Raw genomic sequence first — 18478 nt, forward strand, 5'->3', positions numbered from 1 at the left:
TGAAATTGGATTAATTAACTTGGTGGTTGTTTCTTTCATTGTTTCAGATATATTCTTCGCTCATTTTGTTATTTCTTGTTCGACTTACGGCACTTTTTTGGACGTTAGCCATTACAGATGGAAGGAAACTTTACTATTTATATATAAATTTAGTATTCATACATTAATTCACTCATTTATTCGCAGTTGCTATTTGAGATAAAACAGAGGATTGCTAGATAATAATTCATGAGTAGGAGCTTTCCTTTTTTTGTGAGAATCTTTTTTATTTAAGTTCTATTGTTTAAGCTCTTATCTGAATCTGGACTGTCAGCTTTTATATATGGATGTACAGAACATTTATTCTTGTTCGAATGGAAAATTTGCATGTCTTCCATACTTCTTTGGTCCTTGAGACTTGAGGTACGTGGTTCAAAAAAAATTGGTGGATTTACTATGTAAATTTTTTGTTTCTCATTTCATGGACCAATTTAGTATATGTTGCCAGCAACAGTAGTATAATCTGGCAAGCTTAATTTACATCATCAACTGCCTAAAAAAGATGAACATGTAGATCATGTTTTGATAACTAAATTATTTTTGTAGAGTAAAAGAAAATGAAAGTGCTGGAAGCATATAAAGTATGCTCAAGAGAGATTGTTTGGCTATGTTTTGGTAGGTAAATAAGTCAAAATAAATAGAATGGGAATAACTAAAAGAGGAGAATCTGACTATGTTTTGTTCAGTAAGCTAGTTAAGTTGAGACATAGACAATGGATGCTTATAGTATATATTTTCTTTCTATTATTGCACGAACACACACACACACACTCTCTCCCACACCCACTTCTCATCTAGTACTTTATTCATTTCAAAGCGTCCTTTTTTTGATAAACAATGCTAAGGAGTACCGTCTTACTAGCAAAATATATACAAAAAAAATGTTATTTAGAGAACAAGTTTTCAGGCTTAAACCACTATATCACACTCAATACCAATGTCCCATGTTGGAGACTAGTTAAATCATTTCATGGCAAGCTCATAATTCAAATGGTAAAGTATCACAGATGCCATGAAAGATAGTTGAACCAGGATTTGGGTGGGCTCCAGCTTGGCAGGTGGGTGAGAGACTTTCTCTCTTTGTCAAATCAATTCCACAACAAACTTCGATGATACCTTAATGGGAAATAAATGTTCTTCAATACAGTACTAAAGAAAAGAGAGAGAAGGGGGTGGACCTAGGGCTTGGGTGGTGCCAGTGTGGCGCTGACATGGTGTGGGTGTACAACTTAAGGGGAAATGTTAAGAGCATTGTCACAAAAAACGCAGTTTTTTTTTTAAAAAACGTGTATCATACGTCAAAAACGTCTCAACACGTTTAAAAATAAAAGATGCGTATAAAACGCATTTTATACGCGTCTTCCGTTCTTTTAAAGACACCAAGTGAGTTTTTTAAAATATGGCACGCGTGTAATATTTGTAAAAGAATTGTTTTTTTTAAACTTGGACGCTCCTTTTAATGGCAAAAACGTCTTTTTAGAGGAAAAGAGGGCTTACGTTAACTTCCCGCCGTCCTCTCCTTCGTCTCCTTTGTTCTCATCGAGTGAACTGTGAAGACTGAAGAGGGCATTGTTAAGAGGGGACACCGAACGGACGAGCGGTGAGAGGGGGTCGACGGGAGTCGCCGAGGCTGACGAAAATCATCATCTCTCTTGCGGTGGTGGGAAGATTTTTTCTTCGTTTCGACTGAGTAACAATTTTGTTCTTTGTTTGTATATACTTTTATTCGTTATCTTTCATTTTTAAAGTATGAGCATGGTTGTTTCATATCAATAATTCTTTCTCTGTGAAGGGCAACCAATAAAAGAGTCGCAAGTGTCCCTTCAATAAATTGAGGAACTTTTGAGGACATGGGAAGAGTTTATTAACTTTATTTCCCTGAATTTTTACGTTGGCAAATTGTTTCAGAGGTGTACCTAAAATTTGTTTCTTATCTAGTCATTTTTCAATGTTTTTTTTTAATTTCTCATTTATTTTATTTTTATATAATTGTTAGAATTATTTATTTATTTTTTAAAAATTTGCCATCTTTTTTTCGTTTTATTCCTGAGATATACAACTTTGCCGTATTATACCCGTTTTTTTCCTCGCCGTATTATACCCGTACACATTTTTTGTGACAATGAGTACACCTCTGAAACAATTTGCCAACATAAAAATTCAGGGAAATAAAGTTAATAAACTCTTCCCATGTCCTCAAAAGTTCCTCAATTTATTGAAGGGACACTTGCGACTCTTTTATGGTTGCCCATCACAGAGAAAGAATTATTGATATGAAACCACCATGCTCATACTTTAAAAATGAAAGATAACGAATAAAAGTATATACAAACAAAGAACAAAATTGTTACTCAAGCTGAGTACAAACAAAGAACAAAATTGTTACTCAAGCTGAGTAACAATTTTGTTCTTTGTTTGTATATACTTTTATTCGTTATCTTTCATTTTTAAAGTATGAGCATGGTTGTTTCATATCAATAATTCTTTCTCTGTGAAGGGCAACCATCGCAAGTGTCCCTTCAATAAATTGAGGAACTTTTGAGGACATGGGAAGAGTTTATTAACTTTATTTCCCTGAATTTTTACGTTGGCAAATTGTTTCAGAGGTGTACCTAAAATTTGTTGCTTATCTAGTCATTTTTCAATGTTTTTTTTTTAAATTTCTCATTTATTTTATTTTTATATAATTGTTAGAATTATTTATTTATTTTTTAAAAATTTGCCGTCTTTTTTCCGTTTTATTCCCGAGATATACAACTTTGCCATATTATATCTGTTTTTTTCCTCGCCGTATTATACCCGTACACGTTTTTTGTGACAAAAGAGTCATGGGTATTTTTGTATATTATTTGGATCTGGATTTGGATCCAGTTTTGATTACGTTCATGTTGTTTGTACATGTTCTGTGTGTTATTTTTAATACCCAATCAGTGTGAGGGTACTGTTGTAATTAGGAAAAAGCCCTAACATTAATACAAACTACAAAGTTTCTGCCGCAATCCCTATCATTGAATGTGTGTTTTGTGGCTGAGTTCCTGTCCTCTTCTCTCTCTTTTTGTAAGACAGACTTTCAAAAATCCTAATAATATGATCTCCATGTGGATGATGTTGACGAAATGTGAAGGTGGTAAGATGATTAGGGATGTTCAATGAGTTGAGTTGGCTCGACCTGGACTCGCTTGGCTAAGTTCAACTTGAGCTTGACTCATTTAATAAACGAGTTGAGTTCAAGTTTAGAAATAGACTCGCTTAAATAAACAACTTGAGCTTGAGTTGGGAAGGCTCCTCTCGGTTAAACTCGTTTAAGCTCGTGATACTCATGGTAAGAGAATAACTAAAATATGTTTTACATTATTGTCAAAAAAGGAAGTTGTTTTAGTGGACACACTTGTGAGTCGCAAAAGGTAGGGACAAAGTTCAAGTCACCTTGTTTTTGCTTTCAAATGAATATTGTCTTTATACCTTTTTCACAGAAAGCTAATATACTTAAAAGCTACGATGTCAAAGTGCCAAGGTGCTGTCTGGGTGCCAAGCAGCAGCTAGCGCCTAGGCAAAAAAGGCGACCAATTTTTTTTGTTTTATTTTTTTAGTTATGATAATATGTCAAGTTATTTTGATTAACTATTACTAGTATTTGAAATGTGGAGAGTAATAATATAACAATCATAATCAACTTATACAATCAAAATTAATTGACTTCATTGAATATGCAAAATTAATAAAGTAAGTATAATACACATTACATATTACAGTATATAACAGTATACATATTCCTAAAGCAGTATATAACAATATAATACATATTACATATTACATTATGTTACAGAACCATAAACAGAATACATATAACAGTTTAAACAGTCAGTCATATATACTACTAGTATATAACAGAAATTACTTCAGAGACAGTCATATAACGGAAAGAGAAACATTACAAATTAACAATTCAAACAGAAATCAGAAACATATATAACACAGATAGACTATTTACATAATCTATTTATATATAAGTTATATAATATTACAGGTATAGCAAACTGTGCTTAAAGAACACTAATATAATAAAAGGACTAATAGTACATAATAATATACAAATAAGTACATAACAGTAACAATACATATAAGTGCACGACCATACTAATGTATACGTATAATAGGTATCACAATACTACACATTATATAACAGACTAACAGTATATACATATAATAGTATGCATATAACAGCATAATCATAACAATACATAAAAAATATGTAATCAATACAAAATAAAGTACATAACAATATATATTCAATGCGCAGTACAATATATAACTATATAAATCTTTAACAATTTCTAAAATTCTGTTTCATAACCAATTAAAAACCTTTAATTGAAAGGGAAGGTGACGTTTCACTTTCCCATGGACTACGTATGTTGGTGCCAACACATATCCCGTCGCCTAAGTGGTGGACTTAGGTGATGGGTTTGGCCTCAAGCTTAGTCCATGCCTAAGTGTGGCTTAGGCAATGCCTTTACAACGTAGCTAAAAAGGGAGCATATAATTTAAAGAGAATGAAAATATATAAATATGGTATAAAAGTATCTCTTATAACAAATAAGGTATAAAAGTAAGTATCTCTTGTAACAGAATCAAAATGTTTTCCCCCAAAGATTTTTCTCCAAGGTTATTGATTCCTTATACAAGAGACCGTGAGAGAGAGCAAGAGCAAGCGAGAGATAGAGATAGAGATAGAGATAGAGATAGGAAAATGTAAAACCAGTTTTGAAGTTGGATGTCAATGTTATGTCAAGTTTGAAAAACTATTGGAAGAAGTTAATGTGAAAATATAAGTAATAAAGGTCTATATATATTAAAATTATAATAAATTCATTTTCAAATAAAGCAAAAGTGAAATGCTGAACTGAAATCTGAAAAGGGAAAAAAAAAATTCTATAAACGTAGACATGGAAGGGTCTGCCATTTGTGTGTGTGTGTGAGAGAGAGAGAGAGAGAGAGAGAGAGATTGTTTTTGGTAGGGGACATTTTTTATTAAAAAACTTAAAAAGGGTTAAAGATGTGAAAAGAAACGGTGAACCTGTGGAAGGGAGAAACAAAAGGTCTTCATTTATAGCGACATGTCCAAATGATTTGGCTTGGAATCAGGTTCTGGAGCAATGAGTAGCTGCCATTTATGTTGTATCAGGAGCTAAGTTCTTGGTGATTTCTATATAATTTAATATCTTTATCTATTTTTCCTTTATGGTTGTGCAGGCTTCATTCTCTTGTTATGCATGTGATTTATCATTGTTTGGATGATGGCCTTTGAGGATGCCTGTGGAGTTACTTCTCGTGTTTGTCGTTTCAATAATGAGGAACTGGTTTAATCATTTTGTTTTTTTTCTTTCATATTTTGGTCAGCAATTGGAAAATCTTATAATATATTCCTGGATTTTAGACAAGATTGTTTATATTTGTGCTTTTGTATTTTGCTATTTAGGAGAGGGGTTGTGACATATGTGGCATAGAGATAGTTGATGGCGCTACAGCTGTGCATGAGCATCCTTTCAAGAGAAGTACTGCATTTATACTTGGCAATGAGGTAACTTTTCATGCTATTTCAGGGACATGCTTGTCTCCATTTCTTCTCCAAAAGATGCTCTACCCAAGAGACAACATTTCACTAGTCTGTATCGATTGTCAGTGACAGTATTTTTTTTTTCTTTTAATATGCCAATAGAGTATATAGATTGTCAGTGATCATAAACAAGGATGACTAAAGCCTACTTAGAGATTTATCATCAAGGGTTCGGTTGGAACCTCCATGGACACTGAAAGTGCTGACATAAACAAGTAGTCTTTTGTACTGAAACTTCCAAGCGATCTCCTTGTACAAGCCTTAATAGGGTCACTCTCTGAAAAAGCTTTAGGTACCTTTATTTTGTTCAATGATTTATTTATTTGTATTGACTAGTTATTTTCTCTTCATCAGGGTACTGGTCTTTCAAGTAAGGAATGTGAGATTTGTGATTTCTTTGTTTATATCCCACAGTATGGTTGCGGAACTGCTTCCTTAAATGTCACTATAGCTGCATCTATTGTACTGCACCACTTTGGAGGTATTGCTCTTGTTGCTTTATCAATTGATTGCTAGATATCTCTTAATTTTGGTCATGATATTAAAATAGTCAAGCAGTACCTTTACTCCCTAAACCTCTATGTGTTTGTGTTATGTGATAGATCCTTCCACTTGAAGCATTGGAGCATGTCATTTGATGCACAGTCACAACTTTTGATACAAGATCCTGCATATATTGGCTGATATCAAACAGAAATATTAGTTTGATGGATGATTAAAAACATATTTTCCTTTTTAAGCAGTCAGATTTCTTAACTAAATATCCACAGATCTTGATGCTCTCTCCCTTTTGAGCTACATTTCCATGATTCCTTATCTTCTTCATCCACAAAATGTAGTATAAGTGTATAACTGCTCTTAAAAAATTTTGATTTTTTCAAATTTCAAATTTCAAGTCTCAAATCTCTTTTCCTGGTAGAAAATCCCGTCAGTTTAACATTGGTTGGTATGTGGACTTCACTACCTTAGGTGTTAAATAGGTTTATTTAATTTTTTTTTTCCTTTTTGAGATAGGATTGCCAAGCTGAGGGTTTGGCAGGCACACTTACCAGTGCAAGTAGGTGTGTAACAATGATCTGTTTAACGTAGGATTGCCAAGCTAGGGTCAGTCAGGCCATAAATTTTTATATTGTTTTTATGTTCCCCTTCAGCTCTGTTCAATGTGTATAATCTATTTCCTATAAAGTTTTATCCACAAAATCATTTCATTACAGCTTAGTGAAATGAAATTCTGATAGCCGTAGTTGAAGTAACTTTGTCAAGGAGCCAAATTTGCTTTTATTTTATTAGCAAATAACATAGCACATCCACAAATAGTCATGAGAACTGTTCAAATGTCTTTAATAGTTGTTTTGAGTTCTTATGGAATATTAGAAGGTTAGAGAGTGTGTGTTTAATGTTTTCCTATTTTGTTTGGACTATCATTGTAATTTTGTTTCTAGTAGCCCTAATCTGTTTTAATCTTGAGATTAGGGTAAGTTAATGTAAGTTTTCATGATTTTTCTTCTCCCACTATAACATGGTACCAAAGTGGGTTCGATCCTAACGCTGGCGGCCAGGTCAGTTTTTTTTTCGGTGGCTCTTTCTGGTGACTCTTCCTCTCTCTTCTTCCTCTCCTTCTGTCTTCCCTTTTCTCGTCTTCTTCCTCCTCCCTACTGCCTGTTGGCTGGTGGAGTAAAAACTGCATGGAGGAGGAGCTGATCACGCCTATGAGGAACGCGTGATTAGATCCTCAAGTAGACCATATATAGCAGATATGGTCTATTACTGCTGATGATCGTTGAGATGAACTGTCACTACTACTGATCGTGGAACAACAAGATGTGGACTTGTCGTTTGTGATGTTGCGGGGGTTAGAAGAAGCATAAACGGTCACACCCCGACCTTTTGACACTCAAACATTTTTTTTTTCTAAACATCAAACATCGAGGTGCGGCTACACAACAGTTCAAAAGAGATGAGCCAAGCAATTCAAAACAATGGGGCGAACTTTCATTTATATAATCATTTCAATTCATACAAAATCATATCTATGTATAACAAAAATGCCCCAGACTATATAATTGATGCCTAACAAAAACAAGACATCAATAAAACCAAAATAAGACGCGCCGGCACTACAAAAGACACATCCCAAAACCTCCCCAGTAGGACGTGAGTGAAGCCATCTGCTCAACCTGCTGCCTCGGATCTGCCAAAACCTGAAAAAGAAACAACTGAAGGCTTCGCAGTATGGCAACAAGCTAGGAAAATACCAAACCCTCTTAGATAGAGCTCAAATCAGAAAACAATTATCAAAATCATTCATCATCATGTCGTGCCAGAGCACGACATGTACAAGCCACTCAATGGCCACAGTACACAGTTTCAATCACATGCTTTCACATCAATCACATGCACATCAATCACGTACAATCATATACATTACATTTTCATTGACTTTAGTGAATTGACAGTTCCTGTGGGTGCAACACAGACACGTGCACACCATGGGCGGCCTACAGCCGGGAGACAACCCCTGTGGTGGCCCATAACAGTATGAATCCATTTCATCTGCTGCAGCAGTAGAGCACTCATCCATGGATGTGTGAAGTCCAAGGAGAGATACTCAGCCTTTCCTAGGACACCCAGGTTGGGAAGGCGGGAGCCCAACGCTCCAAGCACAACACAACAGTACCCTGGGGCTTTGCACCGTCTGCGCTCCGACAGGTGAGACCAGTGGCGAGAACGGGACGTCTCCCAAACACACAGGCACATCCCACTGGCCTCTCATCTCTTAATCATTCATTATTATCATTAGAAGAATGTATTCACAGATTGACTGGCTAGCTCATGAGGTTGGTACACTTCACGAGTGCACCCACACCTCCAAATGCCTCCACACGAGGTCTACTCATAACACTAATAGTCATAACTAGTCGTCATACAATATGGGTACAATTACCCTTCAATCCATTCATTTGCATTATTGCCCACAACAATGAATATGCAACAAAACACAACATTCGTATCAATTATCACATCAATCATATCTTTGAAAAACTTAGCCAAACCACAGAGAGTAGTCTCGATCTGCGATTGACTCGTAGCTGTCCTATGCAGTTATCATTCTATGATGCTTTCTAATGCATAATTGGGGTCGAGGAGACACTCGACTCGATACTCCGCTTCATCTGTCCTAAAGAGATATCAATTGTAGCATGCACATGCAAATGCGTAACCTTTTCAAAACAACTACTAATAACCTTTCAAGACAATTCATATCGTATATCAACGCATGAACAAACATACATATACTCATTCACAAGACAATCAATCAAGTCACATCACAATCCTAGGATCCCATGATCCTAGGAGCACACAATCACCCATTTGCCCAAGCATGGATTTGCCTGGAATGGCGCCATACCTGTGGCGCGCTCACAAAACTCTTCAAAATTCCTCGAGCTGCGAACTCAAGGTCGACGGGACGAGCCCGGTGTACCTGCAGACATAAACAAAAGGTAAGGCTTCTACTAGATACCTAACCAATTCAAACAAATACAAAACAAAATCCTTGTGGCACGTGTCATTGCCTCCAGAGGGTGTCGGGTAGTGTCGACCAACAAGCTCTCCAAAAGACCTCTTCCTTACATCTCTACGTTGCCACCAACATTAAAACCCAAAGTCATCAATCCATCCACCACTAATGCCTTTCTCGCAACTTTCTTTAATCAAGGCGTCAACCCCGAAGACACCTCCAACTTACGTACCCTTTCCTTACTTAACTCCAAGACGCACCCGTTCACAAAAACGTGTGCTACAAGCTCACTAAAACAGTCATAAATCTTCCCCACAACCACACAATCTCTACCATGCTTCCCTATTACCTCGAAAATCAACATCATGCTTAAATGATCATTATAGGCATTAATCAACGCTTTCTAACATAATCCTAAACTTTCCCCCAAAAACAAAATCGCTAACATGCGTCCCAAAACTTCAATTCTAAGCCCTAGCATGCTCAAACAATAATTATACTAGCTCTAATAGGTAATATTCAATAATTTGAGCTTAATTAGGCCTTGCTCACCCCAATCTAAGCGTCCAAACTGCTGCAACCCTTCTAGCAGCCACTTCACGCGTCCGGTCAAGTGCCAATGCCCAAGATTGCTTGCTGCCGCTGCTCACCACACGCCCTACCTGCTGGTAAGAGAGGAAAAAGCGTCCCCAACTGCAATCCGACCCAAAAAGCCATAAATGAGTCAACAATCGTCCAAATGAAGTTCAAAACAGAATCTGTCATTAGGAGAGACCCACGGTAGTAGTGGGAAAAGCTGAAATGAAAGAGAGAAAGGGGCGCTGACAGAGAGGGGAGACAACGAGAGAGGGAGGGTTCAGATAAAAAAGGGGTAAAATGGTAGAGGGAAGGGGAAATCAAGCGGGGCAATGGAAGATATGGTGAAGAGGAGACAGACGGGACGAAGAGGGGGCTTTAGCAGAGAGGGAGAGGAAGAAAACGTGCGGCAGGGGGGTGCTGTCGAAGGAGGGAGAGGCTGCGTGGGAGAAAGGAGAAGAAGCAGACAGAGAGGGTGAGAGAGAGAGAGCTTACCACGTTGCCGCCGTCGCCACCGCCGTCGCTGTCGTCGCCGTCGCCGCTGCTCCACACACCGTCCTCGATCTTCACTGTGTTGGTCGTAGCAGGCGAAGAGGGAAAACGACGAAGGAAAGGGGAAAAGAGGAAGGCGAGACGGGCTGCGGCGTCGGCTCCTCACGCGTGTGGGGCTCGGGTCCGGGTCTGGACCCTGACTCGACCCGTTTTGCCAAAACAAAAGCCGAACGTTACATCCTACCCTCAAAAGAAATTTCGTCCTCGAAATTTAGATCATACCTCAGTGCAAGAACAAGTGCGGATATTTCTTCTGCATGTCCTCCTCAGGTTCCCATGTGCTCTCCTTCAATCCATGGTACTGCCATTCCACTTTCACTAAAGGAATTCTCTTAATGCGAAGCACTTGCTCTCTATGATCCACAATTCTGATAGGTTTCTCTTCCATTGTTAGATCATCTTGCACCTGAATACCTTGAAAATCAATCACATGTGTCGGATCTGGTACGTACTTTCGAAGCATGGAAACATAAAAAACGTCATGAACATGACTCAAGTCTGCACTTGGTCGGTGTAGTGTTGCAATACTAAAGGGTTTTCAATCTTACCATCACCCAATTTGGTCCAACAAATTGGCGATCTGCACGGTCTTCCATACAAAGCCTCAAAAGGTGTCATCCCAATACTAGAGTGGTAACTGTTGTTATATGCAAATTCTGCCAGTTTCACATGTTTATCCCATTCTCCTTTCCACTCTAAGACACAAGCACGCAACATGTCTTCTAAGGTCTGAATGGTCCTCTTAGATTGCCCATTCGTTTGGGGGTGGAATGCTGTACTTAGCCTAAGCTTGGTACCCAATGCCTTCTGCAGTTGCCCCCAAAACCTAGAGGTGAAACGTGGATCTCGATCCGAAATGATAGACTTTGGCACTCCATGCAATCTTACTATCTTGCCAATATATAACTCTACGAGACTTTCCAATGACTGACTGATTTTGATTGGCAGAATATGGGCAGACTTCGTAAGTCGATCAACAATCACCCATATGACATCATGTTGTCTTCGGGTGTGAGGCAATTCAACCACAAAATCCATCGTAATATCTTCCCATTTCCACAATGGGATATCTATTCTCTGCAACAAGCCTCCTAGCCGTTGATGCTCTGCTTTACCTGTTGGCAAACTAAGCACTTTGCCACATATTCTGCAATTTCACGCTTCATTCCAGGCCATAAAAAATTTTTCTTCATATCCTGAAACATCTTTGTACTGCCAGGATGAATAGAAAACTTAGATTTGTGAGCTTCATCAAGCAACTGACGCTTCACCTCTTCATCCTTAGGAACCCACAATCTCTGTCGAAACCGCAATGAACCATCTTCATCTTGATGCCAAAGAGAATCGGTCTTCTGGCTTTCTTCCATGTTCTTAGCAAACTCTAGATCTTCCTTTTGCTTCATTACAAGTTCTTCCATCAAAGGATGTCGTATCAAGGCCGTCATCGTTGCTTTGTTCTCATCGCAGAGGTAAGGCTGCCAAACTATCACATCTTGCAATAATGTCCAAGAACGGGTCAACATGCTGCACATTGTTGCCTTGGCATGTCTGCTCAACGCATCTGCCACCACTTTTGCTTTGCCTGGGTGATATAATATGGTAAAATCATAATCCTTTAGGTATTCAATCCATCTACTTTGCCTCAAGTTGAGATCCTTTTGAGAGAATATATACTTCAAGGACTTGTGATCTGTAAACACCTCAAATGTTGCACCATAGAGATAGTGTCTCCACATCTTCAATGCGAACACAACTGCTCCCAACTCCAAATCATGAGTGGGATAGTGTTGCTCATGGGCCTTCAACTGCCTTGATGCATAGGCCACCACACGACCATGCTGCATCAACACACAACCATATCCGATCCCCGAAGCATCTGTGTACACCACAAAACTGGAATGACCTGATGGAAGCGTCAGAATAGGGGCAGAAGTAAGCTTGTCCTTCAGAGTTTGAAAACTCTTCTCACACTCTTCATTCCAAACAAACTTCACTCCTTTTCTCAATAGCTTAGTCATGGGCGTAGCTATTTTCGAAAAGTCTTGTATGAACCTGCGATATTATCCAGCCAATCCCAAAAAGCTTCTAACCTCAGTTACACTGTAAGGTGTCCTCCAGTCCTGTACAGCCGACACCTTAGCCGGATCGACAGACACACCATCCTTTGATATTACATGACCCAGAAAGTTTACATTCTCTAGCCAAAATTCACATTTTGAATATTTGGCATAAAGCTTATGCTTGCGCAAAAGGCCCAACACTCTTCTCAAGTGGTCTCTATGCTCTGCCTCACTTTCTGAGTACACCAAGATATCATCAACAAAAACAATAACAAATCGATCCAAGAACTCTTGGAAAACCCGATTCATGAGGTCCATGAACGCTACGGGAGCATTGGTCAACCCAAAAGGCATGACCCTGAATTCATAGTGCCCATATCTAGTTCGAAAAGCAGTCTTAGAAACATCTTCCTCCCGTATCAAGAGTTAATGGTACCCTGCCCTCAGATCGATCTTGGAGAAAACCTTTGCATTCTTAAGCTGATCAAACAAGTCTTCAATTCTTGGAAGCGGATACTTATTCTTGATGGTGACTTGATTCAACATGCGATAATCGATACACAAACGCATTGTCCCATCTTTCTTCTTCACAAACAATACAGGTGCTCCCCAAGGTGACACTAGGTCGGATGAAGCCCTTGTCCAAGAGCTCCTGCAGTTGCTTCTTCAACTTTTCTAACACTGTTGGTGCCATACGATAGGGTGCCTTAGAAATGGGAGTTGTCCCTGGCAACAACTCTATCTTGAACTCCACTTCTCGAGTTGGAGGCAAACATGACAATTCCTCAGGAAACACATCAGGGTACTCACTCACAACGGCAACATCTTGCAACCTCCCCGGTTCAGTCTCATTGATCAACACGTTGATCAAGAAAGCAACGCTTTCATTTTCTAACAGGCGAAGAGGGGAAACGACGGAGGAAAGGGGAAACGAGGAAGGGGAGACGGGCTGCGGCGTCGGGCTCCTCACGCGTGTGGGGCTCGGGTCCGGGTCTGGACCCTGACCCGACCCGTTTTGCCAAAACAAAAGCCGAACGTTACATAAACGGCAGCAGTAATTGACATATCCTTTTTTTTTTTTTTTCAGTTCAACGACAGTTGTGATGGTGGTGTGTGTCGATTGATGTGTGGCCATCTTGAGTAGCAGAGGTATTTGATGTCTTGAGAAGCAGGAGTCGTGAAGGTGACATGTGTGTTGACTGGTTTGTGGATGTCTTAAACAACAAAGGTATTTTGATGTCTTGAGAAGCAGGAGTCGTGAAGGTGGCGTGTGTGTTGACTGGTTTGTGGACGTCTTAAACAACAAAGGTATTTTGACGTCTTGAGCAGCAGAGATATTTTGACGTCTTGAGCAGCAGATTTGGCTTTTGTGTTTGATTGCTGTATGTGACTGCTGGATTCTATATACACGTATATAGTGCATAATCAATATGATTGATAGCAGTAAATCTGAAGTTTCTAATGAATATAAGATGATTGGACATTCATTTTTTTATGGAACCACAATCAAGCTGAATGGTTCAAACTATGAAATCTGGTCTAGGGTGTTCATGATGCTTGTAGCAAGTCATAGAAAAAAGTATGTTCTTGAAGAAAACAAACCTACTAAGAAGAAGGGGAAGTATGCTGCGTGGATGAAGACAACAACATCGTGATGTCGTGGATTATGAACAATGTGGAGTTGCGTATAGTCCTTACAATTCCATACTACACCAAGGCCAAAGATATGTAGTCGTTCTTGAAGAAAACTTATTCTCATGCTATTAATGTCATTAAGATATTTTGCCACATTGACTACCACTTATGAGAGGTTAAAAGCCCATTCGCCCACCATATCAGCATTATTATGCATCACATTTTGAATCTGCGATTGTGGACAAGTTTTTTTTTTTTTGGGTTGTCTTCAGAGTACTTTGTTGTTAAGGCACAAATCCTCATAGGGAGTGATGTTCCTAACTTAGCAGGCACATATAATTGACTGAGTCGTCTTGCAATCAACCTCAAGTAGTCTACACGACGCACCGGTTTATGCTCTTGCAGTATCAGGGGGACGTGGCCATGACTCCTATGTTGGAGCTAGAGGACGAGGTACAGGCTGCGGTGCAGGTTGTAACAGATTTCATCAGTGTACCCATTTGGATGACCAACGTTGGGATAAAACATCCGCATCTCCATTTAGCAGTTGGTCCACTTAAGGCTGGCGTTGGGTCGGGTACCACTTATGAGAGGTTAAAATCCCATTTGCCCACCATGTCAGCATTATTATGCATCACATTTTGAATCTGCGATGGTGGCAAAGTTTTTTTTTTTTTTTTTTTTTTTTCCTGGGTTAACTTCAGAGTACTTTGTTGTTAAGGCACAAATCCTCATAGGGGCTGATGTTCCTAACTTAGCAGACACATATAATTGACTGAGTCGTCTTGCAATCAACCTCTTGTAGTCTACACGACGCATCGGTTTATGCTCTTGCGGTATCAGGGGGACGTGGCCATGACTCCTATGTTGGAGCTAGAGGACAAGGTACAGGCTGCGGTGCAGGTCGTGACAGATTTCATTAGTGTACCGGTCATTTGGATGACCAACGTTGGGATAAACATCCGCATCTCCATTTAGCAGTTGGTCCACTTAAGGCTGGCGTCGGGTCGGGTACTCGGCCCGACTTGGGCCCGGGCCCCGAAAAAAGGCCACTGGGCTGGCCCAAGTGGGCCTAATAAGCGTGGGTGGGCTTGATAATATTTTTTAATATAAATTGTATTATTTTTTATGTATTTATTATTTTATATTAAAAATATATATTTTTTAATTTAATTGTGCCAAGCCAAGAGCAGGGCTCGGGCTCGGGTCTTAAGTGTTGGGCTGGGCCGTCCCAATGACCAGGCTTAGGTCCACCAGGGCGTGGTGGAGGTAGAGCCCCTTCAAGCAAGGGCTCTTTCTCATCTCGGGCAGCCTCCTCACAGGCAACAACATTTATGGTCAAACCCCCCACTGGTTCCTCTACACTTGACTTATATTCTCTGAATTTATGCAAGGCACATATGATCTTGTTCTCGCTTAGCGATCTTCCTTTGCATAAGCTTCCACCGTAGTAATGGACTCAGCCTTTTATGTTGGTGCTTCTACCAGTGACCCAGGTATGATGTAAATGATTGATTCAGGAGTATCTAGACATTTTTCCAATCAGCCACAACTCTTTTCATCATTGGTAAGTGTTGAAGTATGTTAGACGGGTCTCGGGACCGGGTCCGGATCCATACCCGATCCATCTTGTAGCCCTTGTTGGGCATTACTTAAGTCGTGTAACCCTAATTCTTATGGAAAATGAAATCTTAAGAGATTGAGTCTGGCGGCTAGTGGGCAACCAACTCTTCCTCATCCGTGGTTTTTTTCCTCTTGTTGAGGGTTTTTTCACGTTACATCGTGTTCCTCGTATTCTCCTTCTCTGTGCTCGTGTTTTTACATGGTATCAGAGCTGAGATTGGGACTTTTTTGGTGATCGTGGAGTTTTCTTCACCCGCCGCCGCTGCTGTCACCGTCGTCATTTCCGCCGCCGCCGCCGTCACCACCGTCACCGCCGCCGTGTCCGATGCCGTTACCTGTCTGCTGCGTCGTTCGACGACGCTGCTGACACCGCCGCCGGCGTCACCGCCCTTGCTGTTGCGCCGTCGCCCTTGCTGTCGTGCCGTCGCCCTTGCTGCCGCGCCGTTGACCTGCTCCCTGACGTCGCGCCTTGCTCCCTGTCGTCGATATCGGCGCCCGAACTGCTCCCTGCTCCGCTTGACCAGCAACGTCTTCTGCCGCCCGACCTGCTTCCTGGTGTTGCCTTTCCGTCTAGCGCTGCCTCTACTCCCTGCATCATTGTTTTCCTGCGGGATCTGCTGCAGAGTTCCAGCACCTCTGCTCACGCCAGTTGCTGCGTGCTCCCCATTGCCGCGGTTGCCCTTTGTCACTACATGAGAAATTTGGGTGTTCGATCGATGTGATGGCGGATTCCCCTATGGGAGAGTGGATCATCGGCAGTGGCGCTACTCACCACATGACCGGCGATCCTAAAGTCTTTCATGGGTATAAGCTTTCGTCAGGAAAGGAATGTGTTTCTCTTGCTGATGGTTCCTCTATCTCTGTGGCTGAGAAAGGGAGTCTCCCACTTTTGAACAAGTTCTTTGTCCACAATGCTCTACATGTTCCCCATCTTCCCTTGAACCTCTTGTCGGTTAGCAAGATTACGAAAGAGTTGAATTGCGAACTCATTTTTTCTGCTGATCGCTGTGTTATGCAGGACTTGGTGACAGGGAAGAGGATTGGGATTGGTCTGACTTCTGACGGGCTGTATCGCTTACCTATGCGTACTGCTCAGGCTCTCATGACGGCAGTCAGTCAAGCAACGAAGAACAGAGAGGAGTCCCTTCAATTGCTTCTACGGTGGCATGAGCGCTTTGGACATCTGCCTTTTGGAATTTTTAGACAGCTGTTTCCTGATTTATGTTCCAAGTTAGATGTGACTATGGTGTCCTGTGATGTCTGTCACCTGGCCAAACATGTTAGGGCTTCATATCCTTTGTCTAGCCATGAGGTATTTGCCATGATTCATTCTGATTGTGGGGGCCTTCAGGGATTCCTTTTTATCATGGTTTTCAGTATTTTATCACCTTTATAGATGATTGTTCTCGTAACACTATTGTCTACTTGTTGAAAGACCGTAGTGAAGTTCCTACTGTCATAGAGACTTTCATTGCTTATGTGGAAACTCAATATGGAGCATCTGTTAAGACCTTTCGATCTGACAATGCTCGTGAGTATATGTGTCAGTCTGTTGATAGTTTCTTTCGAAAAAAGGGAATTGTTCATGAGACTTCCTGTAGTTATACTCCTCAAAATGGAGTTGCTGAACGAAAGAATCGTCAATTATTGAATATGACTCGAGCTCTTCTTTTTCAACGTCATGTTCCAAAAAGGTATTGGGGGGATGCTGTGTTGACCAGTGCGTATCTTATAAACCGTTTGCCTAGTCGTGTGTTGAATGGGCAGACGCCTCACTCTATGTTACCCCGGAGTCGTGAACCTTTCTCTCTTCCACCAAGAGTCTTTGGCTGTGTTTGCTTTATTCACAATCATAGTCCTCACATTAAAAAGCTTGATCCAAGGTCTATTAAGGGCATATTTCTAGTTTTTTCTCCCACTCAAAAAGGGTATAAGTGTCGGGACCCTTCCACTGGTCGTGCCTATGTTACCAAAGATATCACTTTCCTTGAACATGCTTCCTATTTTGGTGAGAATCCTCTTGAGGGGGAGAATTCTATGTCAAAGGAAGAGTATTCTTCGAGTCAGGAAATTCTGTTTACAGATTTTTTAGACTACAGGCGTGAATCCATTGGTCCTTCTATTGAGGTGCTTGAACAAGAGAAAAATGGAGAGTGTTCTACTGGGGCAAGAGAGGAATGCAATCGTTTGTTTGGGCAAGTTTACTCTAGGCGAAGAGTCTGTACTGAGGAGATGACAGGTGGTGAGAATTCTGCTCCCAATCCAGTTAGTCCTTCCCTGGATGACCCAAGTCGTGCTCAGAAGCAACCTGTTGAAGAAGAGATTCAGACTGTTATTGCAAGTGAAGAGCTTCCCATCGCCCTGCGAAAGGGTGTCAGGTCATGTACTCAACATCCTATTGGTAATTTTGTTTCATATTCTAGTCTGAGCAAGGACTACAAATGTTTTGTATCTTCTATTTCTTTGGCTATGATTCCCAGGAATGTTGCTGAGGCTCAAAGTGATCCCAAGTAGACTTATGCAATGCAAGAAGAGATGGAAGCCCTGAGAAGAAACATGACATGGGAAGTTATAAAGATTCCTGAAGCGGCTCACTTGGTTGGATCTAAGTGGGTCTACACCATCAAGTACAAACCAGATGGAAGTGTTGAAAGATATAAAGCTCGTCTTGTGGCCAAGGGGTTTAGTCAGAAATATGAGATTGATTATTTGGAGACCTTTGCTACTGTTGCGAAGATGAAGACTGTCAGAGTCATTATCTCCTTAGCTGTGATGAAGGAGTGGAAGATGTACCAACTTGATGTCAAGAACGCATTTCTCAATGGAGACTTTGAAGAGGAAGTATATATGTGTATG

At 40.4% G+C, this 18478-nt stretch overlaps 1 protein-coding gene across 2 annotated transcripts in view; it reads left to right on the forward strand.

The window, feature by feature from the left end:
• The window catches only part of LOC116252143 (uncharacterized), a 33253-nt gene that overhangs the window by 710 nt on the left and 14065 nt on the right, over positions 1-18478 (forward strand). For both annotated transcript variants that reach the window (XM_031626227.2, XM_031626228.2), the window contains exons 2-3: positions 5519-5620; positions 6011-6137. In XM_031626227.2, the coding sequence (XP_031482087.1) occupies positions 5519-5620; positions 6011-6137 (229 nt within the window). The remainder of the gene's footprint in view (positions 1-5518; positions 5621-6010; positions 6138-18478) is intronic.

The sequence above is a fragment of the Nymphaea colorata genome, chromosome 4, assembly GCF_008831285.2.
Source record: "Nymphaea colorata isolate Beijing-Zhang1983 chromosome 4, ASM883128v2, whole genome shotgun sequence".
Taxonomy (NCBI): Eukaryota; Viridiplantae; Streptophyta; class Magnoliopsida; order Nymphaeales; family Nymphaeaceae; genus Nymphaea; species Nymphaea colorata.